This window comes from Watersipora subatra, chromosome 5, assembly GCF_963576615.1.
Source record: "Watersipora subatra chromosome 5, tzWatSuba1.1, whole genome shotgun sequence".
NCBI lineage: Eukaryota > Metazoa > Bryozoa > Gymnolaemata > Cheilostomatida > Watersiporidae > Watersipora > Watersipora subatra.
In genome coordinates this window covers 3,104,298-3,130,379 of record NC_088712.1, presented here as the reverse complement: position 1 = coordinate 3,130,379, position 26,082 = coordinate 3,104,298, and the positions used below count along the sequence as shown (strand labels likewise).

At 34.4% G+C, this 26,082-nt stretch overlaps 1 protein-coding gene across 5 annotated transcripts in view; it reads right to left on the bottom strand.

The window, feature by feature from the left end:
- LOC137397043 (uncharacterized) overlaps positions 1–26,082 on the bottom strand; it is a 237,801-nt gene that overhangs the window by 36,472 nt on the left and 175,247 nt on the right. For 4 of the 5 annotated variants that reach the window (XM_068083324.1, XM_068083323.1, XM_068083326.1 and 1 more), the window contains 5 exons: positions 24,514–24,621; positions 21,230–21,382; positions 19,845–19,931; positions 13,127–13,241; positions 9,952–10,825 (listed from right to left, as the gene is read on the bottom strand). In XM_068083324.1, the coding sequence (XP_067939425.1) occupies positions 10,378–10,825; positions 13,127–13,241; positions 19,845–19,931; positions 21,230–21,382; positions 24,514–24,621 (911 nt within the window). In that variant the 3' untranslated portion in view covers positions 9,952–10,377. Of the gene's footprint in view, positions 1–9,951; positions 10,826–13,126; positions 13,242–19,844; positions 19,932–21,229; positions 21,383–24,513; positions 24,622–26,082 lie in introns of those variants that run through there. The other variant, XM_068083325.1, reaches the window with a different exon arrangement.

Genomic DNA, 26,082 nt, shown 5'->3' with positions numbered 1-26,082 from the left:
ACGGATGATTAATCCACCTTTTACACTTGCTGACACTCTGCAAGTTTAAATCCATATTTTAGTGAGTTATGGGAACTATTTAAAAATGTGCACTGTTTTCAGAAGTGTAAATGTATACTCACTGTTTGTATCTCCTTCAGGTTGAAATAGTACTCGTATTCCAGATTGGTAAACGTGGTTCATATATGTGAAGTGAATTAATCCTTCAGCAGCTGATTTAGTAAACAGCAAGACAAAAGGTAAAGCAAATTTTAAAGAAGCTGTCATGTTTTGGCTGAAGTAAAACATCCCCTGACACAGCCGCTATGTTTCTGCAGAGGCCAAAGAACTTCTGACACACCCTAACGCAGCCTAACCCTAACACACCCTAATGTTCCAACAGCTCAAAGTTAAAGGTGCGAGCCGCTATCAGGAACTACACTTCAACTGAAAAAGCAAATGATCAACGGAGATTAATAAATAACCTACTAGAAGAAACCTGCAGTAATAGTGAATTTGCTTCTAAGTCTGAATATTCTACATCGGATTGTCGAAAATTTAACCAGAAAAATTATCTTTGTAGTTTTAATTGAAAAAATATTTGGATTAGTTGTAATAAAAGGCATACCACAAACATTTTCATTAATAAGTTTTAGATATTGATGACATGTACATTTGTGGAACTTTAAAATTTGGCAATAAATGTAAAATAGTAAAGTGCTGAACAGTGCAAAAAATAAAGATATTTAAACTTTGAACACACAATTTACACTGAAAAATCAAGTCAACTTGACTTTTGCAAATGTTCTCAAATTTTAAAGTTTTCTGTTGGTACGATCACTTAAACTATTCCAATGGTAGAGTAGTAATTTGTTGCTAGGCAACAAGAGATTTGTTTAGCAGTCTTCATGAAAACGAATTGTTAATGAGTGTCAGCAAAGTGAGCAGAACCAGTAAAAATGTTTCAATAAAAGAAAGTTAAAGAATTTAGTCCTAAATAACAGCCTTAGCATGGTGGAAGCTTTCCTCAGTATACCATTACATTAGTATAAAAAGTGTAGAAAATATGGGATATAGCCTCATGAAACCATAGTTATGTGAAGACTTTGAACTTTTAGGGTTTCTCTATAAATTAAAAAAAAAGGAAAAAGGAGGAAATGTGACAGTGTTGTGTCCTTGTTTCCAGTACAGTACCTTTTCCATAATGGCAGACTAAAAGGAAATTGTGTAAGCAGAAAGAGGATCAAAAACTGAAGTATCCTTTCAATGACACATACCTTTTTTAGTTTTTTATGTCAAATATCTAGCTTTATAGCTTTTATGCAACCATTGTTCAGCGGTCTAAATCTCCCGCCCTGCAAACAGCAGGTTGTGTTTCCATTCCCAAAAAATGCCACGGCTGGTGGCAAAAATGACATCAACTTTTAAATTGCTCTCTGCAGCTGGATATGTCTCCAGTTGTTAAGGTTCTTTTGCCACTAGAATTAGGCATGTTCAACCAAAACCACAGACATTGTTTGTATAACAATCATCTTAAAACATGCACAGGCTCTGCTCGCAGTAAGCTAAGCAGACGCCATATTTGATCTTCAAGGAGTTGCTCACCCATGTTTATCAGGTTTAATAACTTTTTGTTAAGGGCACCAGTACCCTAGATTTTTAGTGTGCCAGAAAGATTGTTAGGTATAGCAATAAAGCACATATATTAACTATATGTGCAAGTATTCTGATACAACAAAAGGCGGTGGGTTAGTGCAGTTGTTAGGATGTTGTTATACATTCCATGTATGGTGATCTTTCACCGCAACAGTATTAAATTAATAACTTTCAAAGCACATTTGTTCAACTTACTTAATAGTTCTTGATTTCAATTGGTTCATTTTTTTGACAATCAATACAAAAAATCCATTTTTATGATTTCCAATGCCAATAAAAAGTCATACATACATCAATTGCTAACCTTGGTTATGAACAAAGCTTTTATGATGGTAAAGAACATAATTGTAAAGCTTTTATTGACATGTGCCATGTGTACACATAGTAATAGCTGCTTTTCATTTTTCTACAGCTATCACCTGCAAAATCTTCAAGTTACTTGTTTTTTTTTTTTCTGCAGTAAGGAATTCTCATGTGATGATCTTTAATAGAGCTATGTAAACATAATTTCCAACTGATCTTTTCTTAATAGCAGTTGATATAAAAAATAACTTGCACAGGCTTTATATGTTGTATAGTAAACCCTGTTGTTAGTGTTGGCATATTGTGTAACAACATGCCAACACTAACAACACATTGCTGCCTGAAATGTTTGCATTTTCAATCAGATAGCTCGCAGGTTGGTGCTTCAAAGGATGGTTTTAAGAAACAGTATAAAGTTTTGAGACGGTATACTTTTAGCAATCAGGCAGAAGACACAGAGCATATGTAGGGTGCCACCGAAACTTTTTAAACATGACTAGCTAGTTAAAAAAAATTAATTTTAATTAATTAATTTAGGAAAAATAACACACATGCATGCAATGACAAAATAAGGTTTAATAAAATGTGTGTGTAGACGATACATTACAGCATATAGAAAACAGATTTGACAAAATTAAATGCTTTATTTCAAACATCTTTTCACAAGTTCAATCAACCATATATTTTGGCCTTTATAAATAAACATTCCATGGCGCAAAAAGACTTATAGTTCTATTGACTCATAACTATCTAGGTCAGATCAACACAATTCAAATTTCGAATCGGCACTGAAATTAGATAACTATAGGCGTCATAAGAATGAGATGGGAAGCAAACTAGTTGTGCCACTTTTAGGCTAAGTGATGTTTTTAGTAGTAGCAATGAGATGAATGTTTCAGCTGTAACTACATAGTAGAGATAGGCACTTGAGTTAACATGCTTGGTTAGGTAAGCCTTAAGGCTCGACCTCCAAAGTAATTGGGTTAAAATGATTCTCGGGCACTTTTCACTTACTATTTAGCTGAATTGACTCAGCATATCCCACCAGCAAATATTGAACTAAATCAGCCGTTTACTGTCACTGTAGAGGAGTCGACTCGATTCACTATTTTCAATAAACAAAATGACTCGAGTCAACATGCACCAACGTTTCCCATTTTTTATTAGTACCTCTATGATTATTACTGTGTTGAGGGGCAGTGATATATTAAGCCAATTAATCCGTTATTTGGGGTGCACTGAAACAATATGTCAAAAGGGAGAGGGAGAGGGGGAGAAGAGGAGAGGAGGGGAAAGGGGATTGAAAGAGGGGGAGCAAGCGAGAGAGGAGGAGAGGGGGAGAGGGGGAAGAGAGAGAGTAGAGGAGACAGGAGAGGGAGAGAGAAGGAAACTGTACACATATTATATGTAATACAGTAAAGGTTGTCTTTTTTGAAGATCAAAAAACCTTTTAGAGTTGTCTGCTTTTTTATATACACTGTACCAAGGAACAACTGAGCATGTTATATATTGCATAGTTCATCTCATTTGAACCTGTTGCTTTAAGAGGTACACAGTAATCTCTAGACTTGAGCTCTAATAATATGTTGCAACGTTATTAATTGCTCTGGTAATCTGACAGCTAATGTGCCTCTTAATGAAGCATGTCGAGAATTTCCCTATTTACTTTTTCTAGTTTGACTGTGTTTAAGGAACACGCCAGACAATAAGGAACTATGTAACACGAATGTAGAGAGCTCTAGCTATCTCTGCAAAGTGACATCATTAAAGCTCTAACTTTGCAGAAATAAAGTTAGAAACATGCCACATTTATGCTAAGCAATAATAACTTGTAATCAATTATTTTCTGTGATGTTCTTGCACCTAAACAGGAAATAATTTATTATGGTCGCCAAAAACAAATATTTTTTATCATGTGTGTTGCTAGAGTTGAACTGCTTAAACTGTTAAACTGGTAAAATGTTAAACTGTATTATGAATGTTGCTACAGTTACGAGGTGTAAAGAACTTTGTTTCTCGGATAACAAACGAGTGAATATGCTGAAGCAGCAAAAATTTTGTAGTTTTGGCTTTAAACCGCTGGTTAGAAATGTTAAAGTTGCATCATGAACCCACATTTTTATTCTTCAACTGTAGGAGACACTTACGGCACAAGCAAAATAAAAATAGAAAATGTGAAATGCTTAGCGAAATGCAAACAAGGTGCCAATAAACTGACAGATGTGTACTATGATGGGATTTTTCTATCATAACTGATGTTTCACATTCTTGAAATAAATTATTAGGGATAATAAACTTGCTTTGGGTATTTTACTGATCAAGGGCTTTTCTTGCCTCAAAATAGTCTGGCTCAGGGATAAAGACATCCAACACATCTGAGGGTAATTCCAACTGCATGAGCTGACGAAGAAAGCCTTAATAGGACTGCCACTCCATGTTATTTTGTTACGTAGGAAAGTTTTGACATGGAAGTAAGGATTGTACCTTGAACCTGCTTGGCAGTAAAAAGTCTTATAAGCTACACCATAGCTGCTCTTGATTTGCTAGTGTGATTTGCCAAACTAATTCATCAGATCTGCTTGGCTTATTGACCCAACAGCACCACAGACTGTTAGTATTAACTAGGGTATTTAATGTTTTACTTCAACTTACATCAATTTTAACTTGTTTGTTTTTAATATAGAAAAGATCACATTTCTATGTTATTACACTAGTTTTAACTACATCATTCATACACTGCCTATTATGATGTTTCCAGCTTGAGGTTTCCTGTGTGCAAAACTATAGTTACTTCGAATTCAAAAGGGATTAAATACAATAACCCTCATGTCACATGACTTGTAGCCTAATTAGGTTTAGTATCATTGTTTAGCCAATAGAGTATTGTTTCTGGCTTACGTATAAGTTTTCACTTGTATGCATGGTTATAGTAGGACAACTCTGCAAGTTGGACAACTCTCGACCTTTGTTTCAAATATGCTACATGGATTACTGAGGGAGTAAATAAAAACAACTTGTCCAAAAATGTTTTTACAAACTGTGAGATTTTATACATTAAAGCTTATTTATAATAACGTTGAAATCAGGTTAGAAACATTGTAATAATTCAGAATAAAAGGTTTTTGCTTTAAATATTACTTAAATGTTGATAGCTTCTAATAGAAAACAAAACCATGTATTGAATAAAATGTGTACATTTGCAATACTTGTGAGGGAAATTTATAGACTTTTACAATCAATGTATAAACTACATGTAGTTAGGACACAAAAACACTGTACAGTATTTATTCTGATCATTTTTGTTATTATTATTATTACTTTGTGCTGAATTCACAAATAATGAATAACAAGCAGACATGGGTAGGTCAGTAGCTTAATTTCAAGAAGGACCATTACCGGTGTAAGGCAAAATATCTAACCACATCTTCTTCCGTGAAAAATCTGGCAATTGGTCACAACGTTAATTGTACCAGGACACACCATTTATAGATGTGACCCCTAACAGTGACCCTGTGACCGCCAAAAGAAAAAAGAAGTGAAAGTGAGTGAACTTGTTAAAACATATAGAAGAGCGGGAACTATACTCAGCAGCACTTCAGTTTGTTGGCATACCGGGTTCAAAGCAAGCTCAAAGCAGTGCTTTGAACCCGGTATGCCCTTGATTTATAACACGAACCAATAATAACAATCATGTGAAAGTTTTTTCAAATGCTCACTTAGTTTTAGCCAGCCAAGATTGAAAGCCTGGAGTACCTATGGACATGGGTTAAGCAATTTATCACTTTAATCTCGTGCTGGGCACAAGTAGATAAACTAATTAGAATAATGTGTTTATCTTCTTTTGAGTAATAGCTAATAAGAATTTTAAGTATTTAAATCTTGTTGGTTCAAGTTATGACTCAGGAGTTTGGGTTTTAACACATGACTACAATGAGTATATTACTCACAAATAATAAAAAACAAGCAGACATGGGTAGGTAGGTAGCTTGATTTCAAGAAGGACCAATGCTGGTGTAAGGCAAAACATCCAACGACAAATTCTCTCGTGAAAAATCTGGCAATTGGTCACAACGTTTTTTTGTACCAGGACACATTGGCTAATAAGAATTTCAAATATTTCAAGCTTGTTGGTTCAAGCTTGCTGGCTCAAGTTATGACTCACGAGTTCGGTGTTTAACGCATGACTACACTGAGTATATTGGACAAAATACACATCATACTGTATTTGGGCAATGCACAACTTTCAATTTTATTAATTGCTAATTTTGTGCAAGAAAGTACCATTTGATGAGAAATATTAACTATTAACTAGAATAAGATTAATTTTGAGAACATTGTAAACATCACGATTACTACAACATGATCACTATGACGGTTTTGTTGAGTCAAGAAATACAAATAACACATCAACAGAACATGCTATAGAGCAGTATATTGTTTTAAATTCTTATGTTCGTTTTTGCATTTTAAGCTTCAGTAGCATGCCATCAGTGTTCTGTATTTTTGAAACAAAGAAGTGGTTTTTCACTAAAAGTTTAAAGTTACATGTAGTTATATTAAACAGGAATAATCAAAGCGTAAAGTTTGCAGCATATTGTAACAGCAGAGTGTAGTGACCAGGGCCGTAATAGTAAGAAACTTTCTAGCTACCACAGTCACAGGACTAAGCCTAAGGAAGACTGAAACAGTCCTGGCCACTAGGACCAGCTCAGGTTGTCGAGACCAAACCAAGGAACTCGAGAAGAGACTGCGGGACTGAGAGAGAAACCCAATAGGTCGGGAGGATGCCTTGTAAAAGAACAAAGGAAAACGGTGGAGCCCAAGCTATGACTAAAAATATAAAAGGGAGAAGATATCGTTTCAAATTCAGATTCATACTGCACATGCTATCTGCATGCATGCATGCTCCTTGCTTGTTATGTATGTATATTTGTATATTTATTTAATAATATATAATTATACATAAATATATATATGTATATATATTTATAGTAAATATATATATGTATAAATATTTATTTATTTATAGTAAATATAGTAATCAGTAAATAAAAATATGTACATATATATGTATATATATATATATATATATATATATATATATATATATATATATATATATATATGTATATATATATATACATACATATATATATATATATATATGTATAGGCTATATATACATTGCGATCTACACCAGACATATATGTGACTGAACAAAGGAAACCTAACGGCCAATACAGACTCGCTAATCATGGCAGCCCAGGAGCAAGTGCTCCCAACAAGGCAACTCCAAACGAAAATCTATCACACTAGAGACGATCCTAGATGCAGACTGTGCAAAGATGCACCTGAGACCATCCAACACATCATCAGTGGATGCAAACAGCTAGCTGGAAACGCATACACTGAGCGGCATAATCATGTCGCAGGTGTTGTGTATAGAAGTCTATGTGATGAGTATGGCCTTAATAAACCACAACACTGGTGGGAAGCTCCTGGTAAGGTCAATGAAAATGACCGCGCTAAGATTCTCTGGGACTTCTACATCCGAACTGACAAGCATGTCCTAGCAAACCAACCAGATATAGTGGTGGTAGACAAGGAGAACAAGAGAGCTACTATAATAGATATAGCAGTACCCAATGACTACAATATAGCTAGCAAAGAAAAATAAAAGGTAGAGAAATATCTCCCTCTTGGAGAAGAGATTGAAGAATGCTGTAATGTAAGAACAACTGTAATCCCAGTAGTCATTGGGGCACTGGGCGCAATAACACCGGCTCATAAAATGTGGCTTGCCCAACTACCAACAACAATCAACTCAGGTGAGTTGCAGAAATGTGCGCTATTGGGAACACCTAAGATCTTGAGGCGAGTGCTCAAACTCCCAGGTCTCTGGTAGGAGACCCGAGTTAGAGCAGAATTTACCACCCATACGGAGTATCCGGGGTGAGGAAATAATTTTATATATATATATATATATATATATATATATATATATCTACTAAATATATGTATCACTGCCATTTAACACTCAGTGTTGTTGTTTCACTGCCTCGTGGAAGGCAAAGGGAACCAGCCTTTCCCTTTACATTATCATCAATCAAGATACATAGCGCACAGCCCAGTCAGGTAGATGGTAAATAGGTTTTGTAATTCTTTGTTAGTTACACTTTAATAATAACATAAATATGTTATTTATTAGTAATTATTTCGGATACTCGACAGACCTCAGTAAACTTCAAACACCTGGCAACAGACAAGAACCAGATACTTTCTACTTGGGTAACTTGAGCATGAGGGAAATTCAAAAATTCCAATATTTCACTTTAGATTAAAACATTTGAATTCTAACTACTTCACTTTTCACATAACGTTTGATCTCTCTTGAAAATAACTTAGATATATTAATTTAACTTTCAGGAGTGCGAGACATCTATAAGCATTATTTATATGTAATAGTCTTTCTAACATTTCAAGGGAGTTTGTATTTTTGTGAGTTTATGGAGTGGTAAATAAAGGGTGTACAAAACTTTAATCAAGTGCCCTTCACAAAAAATTACATCTTTGTGGCTTTTTCATTGATTGGTGTACATTGTAGCTTGTTATCTGTTCTTCATTGGCATGCTTATTGGGGGGCTGTCAAAACCTTAGTGCTCGAGGTTTTTTTGTATCACCAATATCTTTATTATCGTTAATTACAGAAAATGTGTTTGCTGAATACTCCAAAATGCTACAAAAGTTTTTTTCAGCGTCACTATTTCTGCACTTGTCAGTTAGGCCAAAAAGTGTTTTTCCTATGGATGTAGCTAAAGACTTCAGCTCACATTTCTAATTTAAGCCAGCATAAACATGAAACCGATATTCTGTTTTCACAGAATAATAGTCATATAAGCTAACAATGTTCATAAGCTAGCAAGCTTCATAAGTTAGCAAGGTTTATAAGCTAGCAAGCTTCATAAGTTAGCAAGATCCATAAGCTGGCAAGATTCATAAGCTAGCAAGGTTAATAAGCTAGCAATGTTCAAAAGCTAACAAGGTTCATAATTTAGCAAGATCCATAAGCTGGCAAGGTTTACAAGCTAGCAAGGTTCATAAGCTAGCAAGGTTCATAAGCTAGCAAGGTTCATAAGCTAGCAAGGTTCATAAGCTAGCAAGGTTCATAAGCTAACAAGGTTTCTAAGCTAGCAAGGTTCATAAGCTAGCAAGGTTTACAAGCTAGCAAGAATTACCTTTATGCATTTCAAACAAAACATTTAAATGATAACTTCTTAAGCAACGATTTTTTTTCCACAGATTTTAAAAGAAATTATCTTTTCCTCTGCTTTGGATGAATTTCTACTAGTTAGTCTTGTGAAGAACACAATTTCTTTGTTTATCTTTTCTGGTGACTAATTTATTCAAAATGATGATAGTTTCTAAAAGGCTTTTTCTTTTCTCTTAGAAGCTACATATGAATGATTGAAACAGCACATTTTAGATCGGTGTACAAACTATATTCTCAAAAATCTTTTGGTTTACAAAATAATTAAAATGCTTGAAGTTTTACATATACAATTTTACTTATTTAGGATATAGACAATCTGTACATAAATAGTATTCACTGAAAAGACATTTGATATATTTTATGCTGAGCAAACAAAGCTGAAGGGTTCTATTTATCATCCAATTTATATCTTATCTTTGTGTGGACTATTGTTTATATGTAGTTATCACTTCAGATGAGTCTGCATCCTGCACGATGCAATCTTTCTTACCAACTTCCAGCCACTGCTTCAGATAGACAGATGGATGAACACAGTCCTTATGAATGTAGAGATATGTTCATTGTAGTCATTTGACTATCTGCTCCATTCTTAAACTTATTAGAGAACAAAATACTTTTATAAAGTGTGTAATTTTTTTCTTCAATGAAACTTTGCATTCTAAATATAAGTTTTGACAGAATTTAAAGTGTCGATTTACAAGCATAAACTGTTTTTATTATAGTTTTAGCTCATAGGTTACTTAGAAGCATAGAAGGTATGTAACTTATAATTTCAAGAATTTAAAACTGCTCTCTATAGTTAAATTAACATGACGCGTTTCATTTGCTAAAACAAAAAAGTCAAGCCTGGTTCTAGTCTTTGCTTCATTCATTTTATTTTTCTTTTATCCTAAGGCGGATACAATTCATGATGATGCTCGCTGGAAGCTTTAGATTCTTGCTATTTTAATGACTTTGCATCAAGTTTATATCACTCGCTAAAATGAAAACATGAAACATCCCATATATAAACCAATAGTTTGTAAAATCAAAAATGTTTAAATGAAGCAAATAGTGTTAGAAGCATAAAAAGTGTTGATGTAATAATAGAAGTTACTAAAAATAGTAGACACACAATATTTGTTGATGATGAATCAGACCATCACAGTTGGATGATAGTTATTCTATCTTTAGAAACGGCCATACTGTGGCGGTGGATCATTTGGCATGCTTTGCGCCGGATGTGAGGTAAGCATTTCTGAGTGGTATGAGGGCAAAAGATCTTGGGGCTGCCTTGTCGATCTGCGTTGTTGACTGTAATAATTTCTAGTAACATTATTCTCATTTTGGATATTGTTTCTTGTGCCTGTACGGTTCATAAGCTCATGGTCCTCTATGTCAAGCAAGTCAAAAGGAGGAGCAGACGGAGCCGTGTCTACTTGAAAAACATTTGTATTCTCATTGCGGTTAAAGCTGTCAGCAGTTTGAGTATGTCTAGGTCGCTCGAGCCTCGGATATAAAGAGTTATAACTGGGAGGGGTTGAGTTGTTTTCAGGACTGCCAGAGACAAAGGTTCTACATGCAGTTCGCATGGCTCTTCTTTGTAAACCAAGGTCGGAATTTCGTGCACGAATCTCTCTAAAATATTTATTTGAAACATATCTTCAGAATGAACATGACTTTGCATTGCAAATAGCAACATCGTCACTGATTACATAGACTGCAGCAGATTACAAAAAGTCTGACTCAACAAATAAAAAATAAATTGAATAATTTTTTCTGTTACGGTATACTATAGCTGATATCCAAGAACGTGTTTTGAAATGTTTTGATCCATAATTTCCAATTTTTTCTATACAATTTAGTGTTAAACATCAGTGTGATTGATTAACCGGTTAAAAATTATTCAAAAATCATCAAAGGAAAATTCTGTTCATTTAAATAATTAATTTCACTCCTCTGTTATTCACTTACATGTTTCATAGATAATTGTATTACTGAAACAATAAAATAATCTCTGTCTGTATATACGAGTTATGTTTCAAATTTCTCTGATTCTTTTTGGTAAATATTTTTTAATAAAATTAGCATTCATTGATTTTTGTCTAGTTTGTCAAAATTTTCTAAAATATTCCTAGCTTGATTAAAAAATATTATTCTTAATTCAAAATCGTTTTAATACCAATTTTCTCATTATAAAACTATGTTATAGATATGTTATCAGAAGGTGTTTAGTTGTATAGGTGTTAACAAAAGACATTAATCAATTGATTATGAACAATGTTGAATAATGAAACATTTGAAAAGCTTAGCTACTCAAATGGTAGGTTAATCTCTGTAAATTCATCTATGTACAGAAGCTTTGACAAACGAGCTTAATGTGTTTTGGAATAGAGCTCGTATGTTGATTAAGTTGCATATCAAGACACTATTTTCTATTTAAATTAACTAAATACAAACTAGAAATTCCCCTGTCATACAGCCCACGACAAAAGTGATATTGGAAAAAAGAATGGGTTCTGATAATTGAGAAATGCAATATTAGCAGTCAAATGGCACTGCAGTGCAATAGGATAACTGCAATGGTAGCTGTATAGTAATGGTTGATATTATGTACAACAAACAGCAATAATGAAAGGAAAAGATTTTATGTTTATATTTCTCCCCTGCGATAAGAAAAATGCAATATTAGAAGTAAAATGCACTGATATTATTAGAATCACAAATATTATTAACGATAAATTAATGAATAAATTGAAAAACCAATGCACAATTTTGTTTACATTTCAAAACGTCGTAGCTAACAATTTCAAGAAGTTGTGATACTTATATAGATTTTTAGAAAATCTATCTAACAAAACAATTTAGAAAAAATAATAACAGTAACATATTGTCCAACATCAGTCACTATATATGTGTACTTCGATCTTGTAAATTCGAATGACTATAATTCTTATATTTAATTATTATAAAATCGACTAATTCTTCTTATAATTAAACATCGTAACAATCTTATAAGAATCGTTTAAAAATATCATTGTCATTCCCTTTACTTTCACTGCTTTAGACATCAGTTGGAATACCAAAGCACTCATTACAAGTGTCCAAAATGCCAGTTACTTTGAAATCGACAAAAAAGAAACGATTACTTTTCAGTAGTTCTATGTTTCTTACAGAAACCTTCGGCATTTGGACAATACCATAGACTGGTGAAATGCGCATGTTTTTCTCGTGAAATGCGCACGGTTTAATGGTTCTACTCTCTGTCGCACGGCCTTATTGACGTTTCGTTAGCTGCTCTTAATTTTGATTGAAAAAGCTGGTCAAAGTTTTAATAGCGGTTTTCGGCCAAATTAATCTGTCTATTTATGTATAATCCGACAAGATGGGTAAGGTATAAGATATTGTCTACAAATTTCAAAGACTTGGTAACATTATTAAATAGGTTTATATGTGTTTTGTATTGTTATTATGCTTAAACGACTCCATTGAAAAAATGGAGGAATTTTGTGAAGAGATTTCGGTACAAGGGTTTGCAACGGCCGTTGATGAATAATTTTTGTGGGTTGTGTGCACATATGCAGTTATCATAAAGCTCCCAAACAATCATTTTGCTCGTGTTTGGTCGTGGGATTACTCTAGTACCATAATATAAAAAAAGCATCTAAGCAGGATATTACAGCAGAAACACGTGCATTATTTTTTGTAATTTTGTACCTATGCTAACAAAATAACAAGCACCTAATTGATTGTTATGATCTGCAATGGAATGTAAAATTACCATGTACACTACTGTATAGAGTTTTTATCTTCAATATAAATAATATTTATCGTATATTATATGTAATATATAATATATATCACATTGATCACAGCGCCGATTATGTGTAACTCTGGGAGACTCATGCTCTGTTTCCTAATGGGTCATAACTTTCATACCTTTGACGAGCTCGTCCCTGGCTCCTGATCCATTTATTTAGTGCAACTGAGCAGGTTATTCCAATAAATAGGACTGCCAATCCAACAACCGAGAGAGATATCAAAATAGCCTGTGCTAAAAGGACAAGAAACAATTTTAGCGGACACTGCTTATATTTCAAATTGATTTGCTTTTTTTGGTTTGACAGCTTTCATTAGACCAGAACCTTTAGTTAAAAACAAACTGCAAGTTTTTTTTATATAACTGCACTCTGGACCAGTCCAAAAACAACCAAAGAACTACTCTTTTTAAAAAGCTTCATTATGGTAAACTATGATTGGAGAAAACATAATAATTATAATGATAAATAAATAATAATAATAATAATAAACATTATGATTTGGAGAAACATGTAAGATATATAAAACGGTATTTCATGTTAGTTTAAAGTTCAGTGAATCATACCATCAAGTAAAAGTTAATAATTAGAAGTGAAAGTTTAAAAATGTAAGTTATTTAACCGCAAATAAAATTGTTGTTGAAGCTGTCTGAATTATATTTTGTATTGAATTTGTAATAAAAAAAATTAAAAATCAGGCATCGTTCAATTATGACTTATTCTTTGCTGAATGTGAACCAAAAATGCAGACTTATAAGAATATTTTGAGCAAACTAATTTGAGTTGCAAAACCTTTTTTTTAGGAATCTTTTACAAGCTGAAAATTTGATCGACTAACTTGTCTGCTTGGCTGTTATGTTTCTGCACAGAAGCAATTAAATAGAGTATTAAATTAGAGGAATGGTTTATTGCACACTCCAGAGACAACTGATTTGATAACAGAAAACCAAAGTATTTATATGTTTGGTCATAGAAAAGCTTTGTAAAAAGCTACAAGCATTATAAATAGCTATAATGAGACAGTACTATATAATATTAGCTTGTATAAAGCTTTTGCTAAAAAGCATAATGTTTATTGGCAAAGTACCAGTAATACTTGGCACTTGCATGACACCTCCTCACTAAGCTAAAGGTTCTTTCTGGTTCTCTTAGACCTTCGGGGTTTGTCTCTGCTATACTCATCTCCATCAGGTAGACGAGGGTTGCGTGGTCTTCTTCTAGACGGAGGTTGCTCTGTTACAGTTGTAGGGGCTGGTAGTTGCAGTTTTGTCTCCTCTGTTATATCAGGTTTATCTCCAGGGTCTTGATCTTCTTCTGTTGAGTATCTTGGTCTGAGTTGTTCAACATGTCTTCTCCAAGTAGGTCCCTTTGGTACCACTTTGACATTGAGACTACAAGTTCCATATATCTTAGTAACAATGGCTGGAACCCATCTAGGTTGTCTGTTGTGTCTAGGTCCATGATACAAGGCATAGCATGGTGCTCCAAGATTGTAGCTGTGTATCTTGCTAACTGTCTTTTCTGCCGATCGGTTGACTTCTCTGGATTGATGAAACTGTGCTATGTGTGCGGGTGATGGCAATAGGGTGTCAATCTCGCATCTCATCTGTCTTCCATTCAGCAGCTGACTGGGAGAGTATCCTGTAGGAAGTGGTGTCCTTCTATAGTGCATCAGGAACTGTTGTAGTGCAGATTTAGGTGAGAGTGACGATTTCTTCATGGCTTGTTTGAAGGATTGTACTAGTCTTTCAGCTGCGCCATTTGTAGATGGATGGTAGGGTGCTCCAGTGAGGTGAACCTTGCTTCTCTCTTGACACCACTGCTGAAACTCTCCTGAGGTGAAGCTGGTAGCATTGTCAGTGACTATGGTGTGAGGGTATCCTAAGTGTGCAAATATTTCCTCTAAGATGTCTGTGGTAGCTCTGGTAGAAGTAGATGACGTCCTGTGTATGCATGGATACTTTGAGTAGGCATCTATCATCACTAGCCATTGGCTGCCCATGAAGTTCACTGCATGATCTAAGTGAAGACGACTCCATGGCTTCTCAGGTAGCATCCAGGGATGTATAGGATACTTCTGTGGAAGCTTCTGGTGTTCAGCACAGGCAGTGCACTGTCGGCTTGTCTCCTCTATATCAGAGTCAATGCGAGGCCAATAGACAGCAGTTCGAGCTAGCTTCTTCATTCTTTCCATTCCAAAGTGTCCAAGGTGAAGGATCTTTAATACTTCCTGTTGTAACTTGACAGGAATGACTACTCTGTTGCCATATAGAAGACAACCTTCAGTGATAGAAAGTGAATCTGAGATCTTGTGGAAGAGTGACAGCTGAGTCTCCTTCATCTCTTTGTTACCAGGCCATCCTTCTGCTGTGTAGCGCATTACTGTGGCTAGTGTTGGGTCTTTCTTTGTCTCCTTTGCTAGAACATTGTAGTCTGTAGAGTTGAGCTGTTGTCCAATAGCGTGAATAGTGCATACTGTATCAACATCATCCTCATCTTCTCTTGCATCAAACTCTTTATCAGGTCCAACTGGCAGTCTTGAGAGGACATCTGCATTTTGATGATGCTGGGTAGATCTGTATTCTATGGTGTAGTCATACTGATTTAGTACCAGTGCCCATCTTGCTAGTCTGTTGGCTGCTAGAGCTGGAACTCCTTTGGTAGGTCCTAGAAGTGTGAGAAGAGGTCTGTGGTCAGTTACCAAGATAAACCGTCGACCATACAGGTACTGGTGATACTTCTGTAGAGCAAATATGATTGAGAGAGCTTCTTTTTGTATTTGTCCATATTTCCTCTGTGTGCTGGTCAGTGTTTTTGAAACATTGGCTATTGGTCTCTCACTTCCATCAGGATAACAATGAAATAGTACAGCTCCCAGTCCAGTTTCTGAAGCATCACATGAGATTCCAATGTCAAGATCTGGGTTGAAGTGTGCTAAGACACTATCAGTTGAGAGCATCTCTTTCAGTTTGTTGAAGCTCTTTTCTTGTTCAGTGCCCCACTTCCAGGTCTCTCCTTTGCGTGTCAGTTTGTGCAATGGTCCTGTGAGTTGTGACAGATTGGGTATGAACTTGCTGTAGAATTGTGTAGCTCCTAAGAAAGATCTTAGCTGAGTTAAGTCTGTTGGGACTGGCATCTGTTGTACTGCATCTGCCTTCTTTCCTTTAGTGATTCCCTTTGAAGTGAGTTTGTGTCCCAGATACTCTACTGTAGGTTGAGCAAAACAGCACTTGTCTTTTCTACATCTGAGCCCTCTTTCTTCTAATCTTTGAAGAAGTCGACGTAAGTTTTGTAGATGGCTCTCTGCATTGGCTCCACTCACTAGTATATCATCTAGGTATACTGCTACTCCTGGGAGGTCTTGTGTCAGTTGCTCCATGATTTCTTGAAAATACCCTGGTGCTGAGCTTATGCCAAAGGGCAACCTCTTCTGTAGTAGTACTCCTCGGTGTGTTGATAGTGCTAGTCGTCGTTGACTTTCTGGTGCCAACAATATTTGATTGTAGGCATCTGCTAAATCAATCTTTGTGTAGCAATAGCCTCCACCTAGTTTTCTGATTAGATCTTCTGGTAGTGGGATAGGTTTCCTATGTGTTTCTAGCTGATTATTGATAGTCTTGGAGTAGTCTCCACATACTCTGATCTTCCCTGCACTTGACCTGTTGTAGATTTGCGTACAGGTACAACTGGTGTTCCATACTGGTTGAATTGAGTTGGTTCCCATATGCCTTTAGCTACACCTGCTTCGTATGCTTGGTTGAGCTCTTCTGTCAAGGCAATAGGAACTGGTCTGGGTCGGCAGAAGACTGGCTTTGTTGAAGGTTTGAAGTTTATCTCTAGTTCAAAGTTCTTGAGACATCCTAGCTCGTCTTTGAATATTTCTGGAAATTCTTTGCACATCTCCTTACACTTGATTTGTATCCTCCCATCTGGCTGGTTCTCTGTGATTGTTGATACAAGGTTCTGTTGTAGCTTGTCATCAATAGAGATGCCTAGTTGCTGTATAGCAGTTCTTCCTAGTAGGTTGAGATCTTGTACAGCACTAATGACAAATGGTAGTCTGACTTCTTTCTGTGCATCCAATTGGGCAGTTAGCTCACATCTGCCAAGCGTCTCTATGAGATGTCCTGAGGCTGAATTGTAGTTAACTGTAGTAGGTTTTAGGTTTGGCTTTCCTAGCTTCTCCCATATTGATTTACAGATGAAGTTGTCACATGCTCCAGTGTCCAGTTCAAGTGTGAAGTTGTCTCCCTCCAGTTTGATGTTTTCAGCAAGTTTCACCATCTTGGTTGATGTGCATTCTATATTCTTTACTGGTTTTTCTGCTGCAGATGATTTCTTTTTCTTGCATGCTATTTCTATGTGACCTTGTTTAGAACAAAAGTTGCAGGTGGCTGCTTTGAATCTGCAGTCATCCGCTGTATGGTTAGTTTGGTCACATCTGTAGCATAGCTTTCCTTCCTTCTGCTTGTCAGGTGTAGAGTTGTTTTTCTGGATTGGTTTGTATCTTGATTTCTGTTGAGCAACCTTGTTGACTTTAGACGAGTTTCCATAAACTGTCTCTTTGGCAACTTTAGCTGCTTCTTCTGTTTCCTGTGCTACCTGTATAGCTTTGTTGAAGTTGAGTTCATTGTCCTTGACCTTGAAGAGAGATTTGAGAACTGCTTCATTGTTTACAGAGCAGATAAATCTTGTTCTGAGAGCCTCATCTAATGGATCTGTAATGTCTATGAAGGCACATGTAGTTGCATCTTGACGAATTCTGGCAGCTAACTCTTGAATAGTTTCTCCAGGTTTCCTCTGCATGTCACTCCAATACTTGTAACGCTCTCTAACAATGAAGCGCTTAGGGTCATACTGGTCTTTGAGAAATTCCAGTATTTCATCCATGTTGAGGTCGTTGATTTGCTTGGGTGTTGAAAGCTGAGCTGCCATATTACTAAGCTGCTTGTAGAGTGTAGGCTGTTGGTTGGTGAGAAAAGTGCCAGCAATCTTGTCTTGATGAATAGAATTTTCTGCAATGAATGTGTTGAATCTGTCTATGTAATCTGTTAGTAGCTCTGCTGTTGGGTCAAAACCTGGGAAGGCTGGAACAGCGGTTGCAGCTGTTTCTTGTTTCCGTTGTAGGTTTTGTAGTAGTAGCTCCATCAGTTTCTTATTCTCCTCCATTCTTTCATCTTGCTGACGTCTGTATTCCTCTTGTTGCTGCTTGAACTCCTCATGCTGCTGTTGTCTATGCTCTTCTTGCTGCTTTCTCTGCTCCTCTTGCTGCTGTCTCTGGTCCTCCTGCTGCTTCTGCATTAGCTTGATCAGGTCTGCTACTTCTGTCATTGTAGTGGTGCAATTTTGAACAGTTACTCTTGTAATAAACTAGAACTCTTTGTATCGATTTTATCAATGATAAAATCTGAACAAAACTCTTTGTAACTGTTCAAAAGAGAAATCCTTGTCGCCAATTAGCTTCTGTTATGTTTCTGCACAGAAGCAATTAAATAGAGTATTAAATTAGAGGAATGGTTTATTGCACACTCCAGAGACAACTGATTTGATAACAGAAAACCCAAGTATTTATATGTTTGGTCATAGAAAAGCTTTGTAAAAAGCTACAAGCATTATAAATAGCTATGATGAGACAGTAATATATAATATTAGCTTGTATAAAGCTTTAGCTAAAAAGCATAATGTTTATTGGCAAAGTACCAGTAATACTTGGCACTTGCATGACATTGGCCAAAAAATTAAACATAGCAAAAGAGACTTAGCATTAAATGCTTTTCCAAACATCCTGCAACTTGGATCACACCACTGGCTTGTCACTTTCTAGTACAGAGTACAAACTGCTAATCACTACACTACAGGAGCTTTGCAGTGTTTTTATGTTAGTTTGAAGCTCATATAACCATTTAATTACATTTGAACATTTAGTATTTTGAAGAAAAGGTGCAAAGAATTCTGTTATTTTGTGGTAAATGTATTATTTAGTAAATGAAGTTTTCTGAATACTACTTTCTTATTGAATTATTAATCATGTATTCAAGGACAGGCATCCTTTAATTATATTTCATTCATTGCAAAATTTAAACAAATTTAGCAGTAACTAATTTTCCCTTTCAAACATATAGTTTTGTACTATTACAAAGTCAGTTTAGCAAATAATTCTAACTTACCATAAAGCTAGCACAAATGTTACCGTTTTTTAGTTTTATATTATTATTTTAGAGACAGAGCAAAGTTTTGTTAGCAAAGGCCTTTTTTTTATATGGAGCACATAAGTGATTTAGTACTAGGTGAAATTATTGACCGTTACGATTAAACCACTGACTAGCCACTACTTCATAGCAACTCTAAAGTTTATAAACTAATAATTTGTAATTAAGAAGTATATCGATTCCAATTAATTTGAACTTAAATAGATGCTAAAACAACGTTTTTTTGTAAACTCAAAGTTCATTACAAACCAAAGGATTGATTACCAAACGTATCTGGTTTAGCCAAGCTTTAAAAGTACTATAGGATAATATCACAAATGTTATTATTGGTAATATTATTCATAGGTTGACATGTTGTTGCTTGACGCTAGAGGAGCTTTTCACAATGAAATAAACGTATGTCGGTTCTGTTGGCATGGTAGGTATTGCCAACAGTGCCCACGGTAGAGATTTAAAATCGGCATAAACTTTTTGGCACCCTGGATTGAGGTTTAAACTATTAACTCTCACTTCACAGTATGGAGCCATAACCATTACACCACAACAGCTCCACCAATCAGCAAACTAGTATATTGCATGTAAGTTGAGCTATTTATAGACTTGCTTCATTAAAATTAGAACACATCTTACTTGAGACATCGAGCTTCTTTTTTGAACCCTTCGATCTTGACCCGCTGGCTGCTGTCTTTTTGGTAATTGTCGATCTCATGGTGGTTGCTAAAAAATATGTTATTGCTTGTTGTACAAAGGTTCAATAGTTAGAAAAATGAATCTTTTAGCTTTAATATTAGTTTACTAACTTTTGGGTGGCAGCTGGTGAACTGATATTTGTCTCTATGTTAGTAATTGGCATTATTGACAGAGTTGAGTGATAACATAAATTGATGACAATTAAATTCAATTATTAACTAATTGGTAGCTTACAATTGCACTAATAATTTAAACCGATTATTTGTCGGTTTGTGAACATGTATTAGTAATTGAATTGGCAAGTAACGTCATGCTTAAATTCAATTAATAAGTTATTGGTAATTAATTACCAATAAAATTAGATTAAAATTTATTTGAAAAAATAATTAAGTCACAAAACAAAGCATTAAAATATCTAATAAATCCATTGATAATTACATGAATTGTATAATAACATCATGTTAGAAAAGCTTTTCCGATTTTGATTTACCAGCTGCTTTAGATTTGCTGAAATATTTACGTATCTGAAAAGCGATCTCATGGCACAAGTTCAATTGATAATACAAGTTTTGTCTCTTTGTCTCTTGTCTGTTCTAATTAGTAAATTTGGTTTCATTTTGACCTTTTATAGTTAACTAATGGTTTTTATTAGAAGCCACTTTCCTATAGTTTTCTTGCCAGACTACAAAAGAAATGCTTTGTTCTGTAGGCAAAAACCAAATCTTTTCTTTAAAATTTGGAAAACTACATTATGCTTGTATTTGAAATAATACAGTTTAAAATAGATTACCATTTAAGCCATTGTTTACACAATAATATCAAGGAACTCTCGATAATCAGGAAAACACAAATTCTACTTAGAGAGAAATCTACAAACCTATCTTGTATAAAACTTTACACAAAAATGAGTCAGCACATTTTCAAATACAATTGTATTTTTAGTTTTGAAAGAAAAAACTGCCTGGCTCCAGCAGCCTTGTCCAAAGGTGATAATTTTCATTTTAAAAAGGCACCAATTTTCTGGCCTTGGAAAATTTTAATACATCAAGCAGTTACTGGGTCTTTCAAATTGTGAACTTCTGTTGTCATACTACAAGCCTGTATACTTATGAATCACAAATCAAAAAAATTCTAATTTTAAGCAGCAAGTAAGAAACATTACCGTATTTAGCATGGTGTTTTTTGTCTTTATCTGAAAACTGTGATTTAAATAGTTTTTAACTGCTCAAAAAATTATAGCGAGTAAAATATGATTACATTATTTTTTTTCTTTTAATTATAATAAAGTATAGTTGTACAATTTAATTTTATCAAGTCATACTCACTAGGACAGCTGTTAATATTGAGTGGAACATCGTAAAACTGTGTGCTAGTCCACACAGCTCTGCAGGGCTCCTTGACACACTGAGCTATTCTGTATGCAATGCAATATCCTGGTCTCAATGTCGGTGAGTCAGTGTTGAGGTAGTAATACTTTCCTAAAATATTTAAAATATTCAAATAGATTTACAATAACAATCATGCATGCTTGAAATCACTAAAAACTAGGCTTAAACTAATGTTATGAAGTATAAAAACACGACTCTGACTGAATGTTGGTTCCTTCAGAAATAAAAACTAAAGCAAAAAATACAGAAAGCAAAATTGACTAGGAAGAAAGCCGAGAGGAACAAGAGTATAATAAACTACAGGGGAATAACTTACAGAAAAAACTCTATTATATTTAAGCCTTTCTTTAATTTTCTGTAGGCATTGGAGATGGAGTTGAAATGATATTTTTCTTTAATGATATGCAAACTGCTCATTCCTTTTCATGTAATCTGACATATACTAAATTACCTGATAATGTCACCTAGTGTTGGCATCATGTTAATGCCAGTATTATACGTACTGTACTAGTATACTGCCAAGCCAGTGTGTGATGAGAGACCATCTGGTGTAATAACTATGGGCACAATTAGACTTAGATTTGAAAAGATGAATGAGTGGCGCAGTTTGTAGCATGATTGGCTGCAAATTATTAGAAAAGTTTGATTTTTCTGCGGAGCAATCTTTTCTCTTGCCACTCATAGCATGGTTTTAAACCGATGGATAAACACAGCTCTTATTATAGTAAACATTATATTTGACCCAATTTGCAAGAAATTTACCCAATCTGCTTTGCTATATGCAAAGTCGTGTCTATCCGCTCGTCACCACGCTCAAAACATTAAGAAAATAAATTGCAGTAAACCAGAAATAAAACCCAAGTATTTTGGTTCCCCATTAAGCACTCTTCCAACTGCATCATCCGACCACTTTTCTACACCCAAGAACAACTATGCATATTGTTAAAACACATGACCATCTTTCGCAAGACACTTAACTGCCAGCTTAATATAGACAAAAATAACTGCATGCGGTAAAAAGCCATTGAATGTATAGCTATTAGCTATACATTGAAGGACTTCCCTTACTATGTATAGTTATTAGCTATACAATGTATAGCTATTAATTATATACTCTTTTCTATAGCTGTACATTTTGTTTTTAGCTATACACCTATCTATTCTATAACAATTTTAGCAATAGAGGTAGCTACGTGTCTTTAAAACTAAGCAGTTTGTTTTCTGAACTCATTTTTAAGTGGCAAAGCATGTCAGATTTCTTTTTTTAATAATGAAAGGTTTTTTTCATTGTTTCGAGATGAGCATTTTTAGATATTTTTAGTTGTTTTTTGTTCACTAATAATTTTTAGCAATCTAATGCACGTTACATTTACATTTTGTTTAATGTGTTCAATAGCCAATATATTGTACAATTATAGCTGCTATTACTGCACAATCAAAACAATGTCCCAAAAAGTAGAATGCACGATGATCCGACTTTTTCACCACTATTTTGCATTATGTCTGTATTATAAAAAATTCTTGATGGCTCCTTTAAACTAGAAGATATAAATGAAGCGACTCAACAGAAGTATAAGGAGTTATAATCAACAAAGTGAGTTTAGTTGCTGCTTTGTAGTCTCATTTGTTTTTAATAATCTCATAACTTTGATTTGGAATTATACCCAGAGCATCACCTGCTAATTTTTAGTTTCTGAATAAATATTTGAAATGCTTTTTGATTAATTTGGCTAATAACAAATGAATTGATTCAGTTGTTGATTTATTGAATAGCTGATTTAGTGAATGATTTATTAAGTAAATATTAGTTAGTTAATCTATCAGTTGATTGATTTTTGATTGATTGATTCATCAATTAGGTGATTGGCTAATTTATTGCTCAAATGGTTGCTCATTAAGCGAGCAAGAAATTCATTGAGAAATTTAGTATTTGTTTTGCTTATAGTATCTGTCAATTTTGGTGGTGTGTAAGTTTATTTACATCGCTAACACTTGCCATAATTATTATGTAGAGTAATCTCTCAAACAAACTGTATTTACTAAAGCCTGTTATCATTTGACAGAATTAGGCTTAAATTGTCCGATTGAGGCATTACTAGCTTTTTATTCCTTTGCTCTGTGAATGTGCAATGCAATAAAATTAATTAAAGCCTTTTTACAACTTACTGATTCTGACTATTTGACTCAACGATTATTGATTGCTTGTAGTCATCAATCACCAATTACCACAAAATAACATATTGGTGTTTAGCAAAAAATTAAACAAACTTTTGCCACTGATTGGCTGGTTTGTTTTGTGTTCACATTATTAAATCTACTGCAGTTTATACAGACATACATGTAGCTTCTTGGCATCTCATCATTTGCCCTAAATGTTTTGAAAAGCAACAGAATGAGTACATTACTAAGTTCGTTTTGCTTGCAAACTCTTTATTGCAGTTGTGATCAATAAAAAATCGATTTTGCTTGTCAAAACCTTGCTTACAACAAAGTTTTGTTGTCTCTGTTTTAATATTTATCCATTTCTATTAGGAAATCTTGTACCTAGTACAAACAATACTATCTTCAATTTCATTAATCATGTTGGTTTTTGCCACAGACTGGAAACTATAAAACTGGAAATAGAATGTGTTCCTTAGTTCACCTTTAAACCAAGGTCTCAACCCTTATAGTACAAGAGGTGAGCTACAACAACAAAGCTATGCATCAAAGGAGATCCTATAAGCTTGTTATCAAATGTAAAATTTAATTTTCATAAATAATTTGTAGTTAAATGATGCAAAAACCGTTTATATCGCTAAAAATCGTCAAATCAAGTATCTTTTTATTGGCGTGACCTCCAGCAATCTTTGTAACATTTATAAATGTCATAGTTCTTTGCTAACAAAGTAAAGGAACTAAGGTTTTTGATTCGCTTTTTCAAACTCTACATTTTGATTCATCATTCGCTCATAATGACTCCTCGTGCTTTTTTATTGCTTATTGTGTCAGCTTTGTTACCGTGGCAACTATTTTACTCTACAACACCGTTTCATAGCAAAGATTTATACAAATATATACAAAATATATAAAATATGTATCAAAACTAACAACATCAAACAGTGTTTGTTCCTTTAAAATATTGGTTAACTCAGACAAAATTTATAAATGTTTAAGCGGTTAACTTTGAAAATTTTTCTTTAAATTCAAAAACTAAAGAGTTGAAACTAATGATATCTTACCCTTTCTATTCCAGGACATAACTTCCCAGTAAGTCAGCGCTGATTTAGTTAGGTGCTGACATGGGGTGCTGAGCTGTATAAATTTTAGGTATATCTTTGGGGCGCTGCCTAAAATAAAGAACAAAGATACATTTGGTTTTAAATTTTTGCGCATGAGCAAAAGTTTTTGTATATTTGTTGTCAAATTTTGTTTTATTTTGTTATTTTGGCTTTCTAAATAGTCTGCTATTATCTAAACTTGCATATAAACACGAGGGCAACAATTTTAAGTTTTTTTAAAAATTAGCTTTAGTGATAAGGAGACTGGTAAACAGGTGCTAGTAGATGTTAGCAGGCGTTAGTCAGTATTAGCATTTGTTAACAAATTTTAAAAAGTGCTGGGAGGTGTTATCAGGTGCTCACAAATGTTAGCAGGCAGTAAATGTTGTTAACATCTGTTAGCAAGTGCTATCAGGTGTTGGCAAGTGTTAACAGGTGTAACTAGGTGTTAGTAGGTGCTATTACCCAATGTCATCAGGTGTTAAACAGTATTTGTGGGTGTTAACAAGTGTTTAGGGGGTTTGTATGTGTGCAAACATTGCCACTTTCACTTTCACTACTTTTCTATTTCAAAATGCTTTGATGTTCTGCCTAGAAAATATTTTTAGCTACGGGTACAATATATATAATGTCTTCAGTATATAAGACATGAAATACATAATATATATGCTTTTAAAGCTTTTATCTTTGCTGTGTGTGTGTGTGTGTGTGTGGTGCGTGGTGCGTGGAGCGTGGAGCGTGGTGCGTGGTGTGTGGTGCGTGTGCATGCGCGCGTGCGTTACTGCGTGCGTGCGTTACTGCGTGCGCGTGTGTGCGTGTGTGCGCGCGTGTGTGTTTCATCAACTCAGTTTTAAACCCACTGTCAAGAAAGAAGTATTATTGTAATTTGTATTAAATTACCATAACAAATTGATTTAAAAAAAATTTAACTTTCATTTTAATTGAATTATAAAAATTAAACAGTAAATTGCTAAAAGTTAGCAAAGGAATATAATAATTTGTGACTAATTTTGTTCAAACCTTTCAATTTTTAATAGTTAGCCTTGTAATTATCATTTCGATAATGCATAGCTAAAAGGGCAAGTAGAACATAACTCCAATTGAATGTAAGTAACAATAAGTGAATGCTAATCATAGATATTCCTTCTATATTTGTTATGTGTAAACATAACAAATATAGGAATATCTATGATTAGCAACTATCCTCTCAGCAACTATCTAGGAAATTGGAAACCATATTTAGTTACTTATGAATAAGTAACTTTATGAGCAAATTATCATTTATTCTATAATCAGACAAACACTTTCTTTCGTTTACTACTACTAACATAATATTACTTGTACCCTGGCAGTCTATTGTGGAGTGAGAGTTTATCAGGTGTGCCAATACAACACAGAGAATAGCTATGTGCACAAGTATTCATGCGAAGCTGTTTGTAGTTTATTGATTCACGGGTTAAGGTACAGTCTCAAGCACCAATTTTTTTTAGAAGTTTTGGCGATATCACGAAATATGTGAAAAGCACAAAA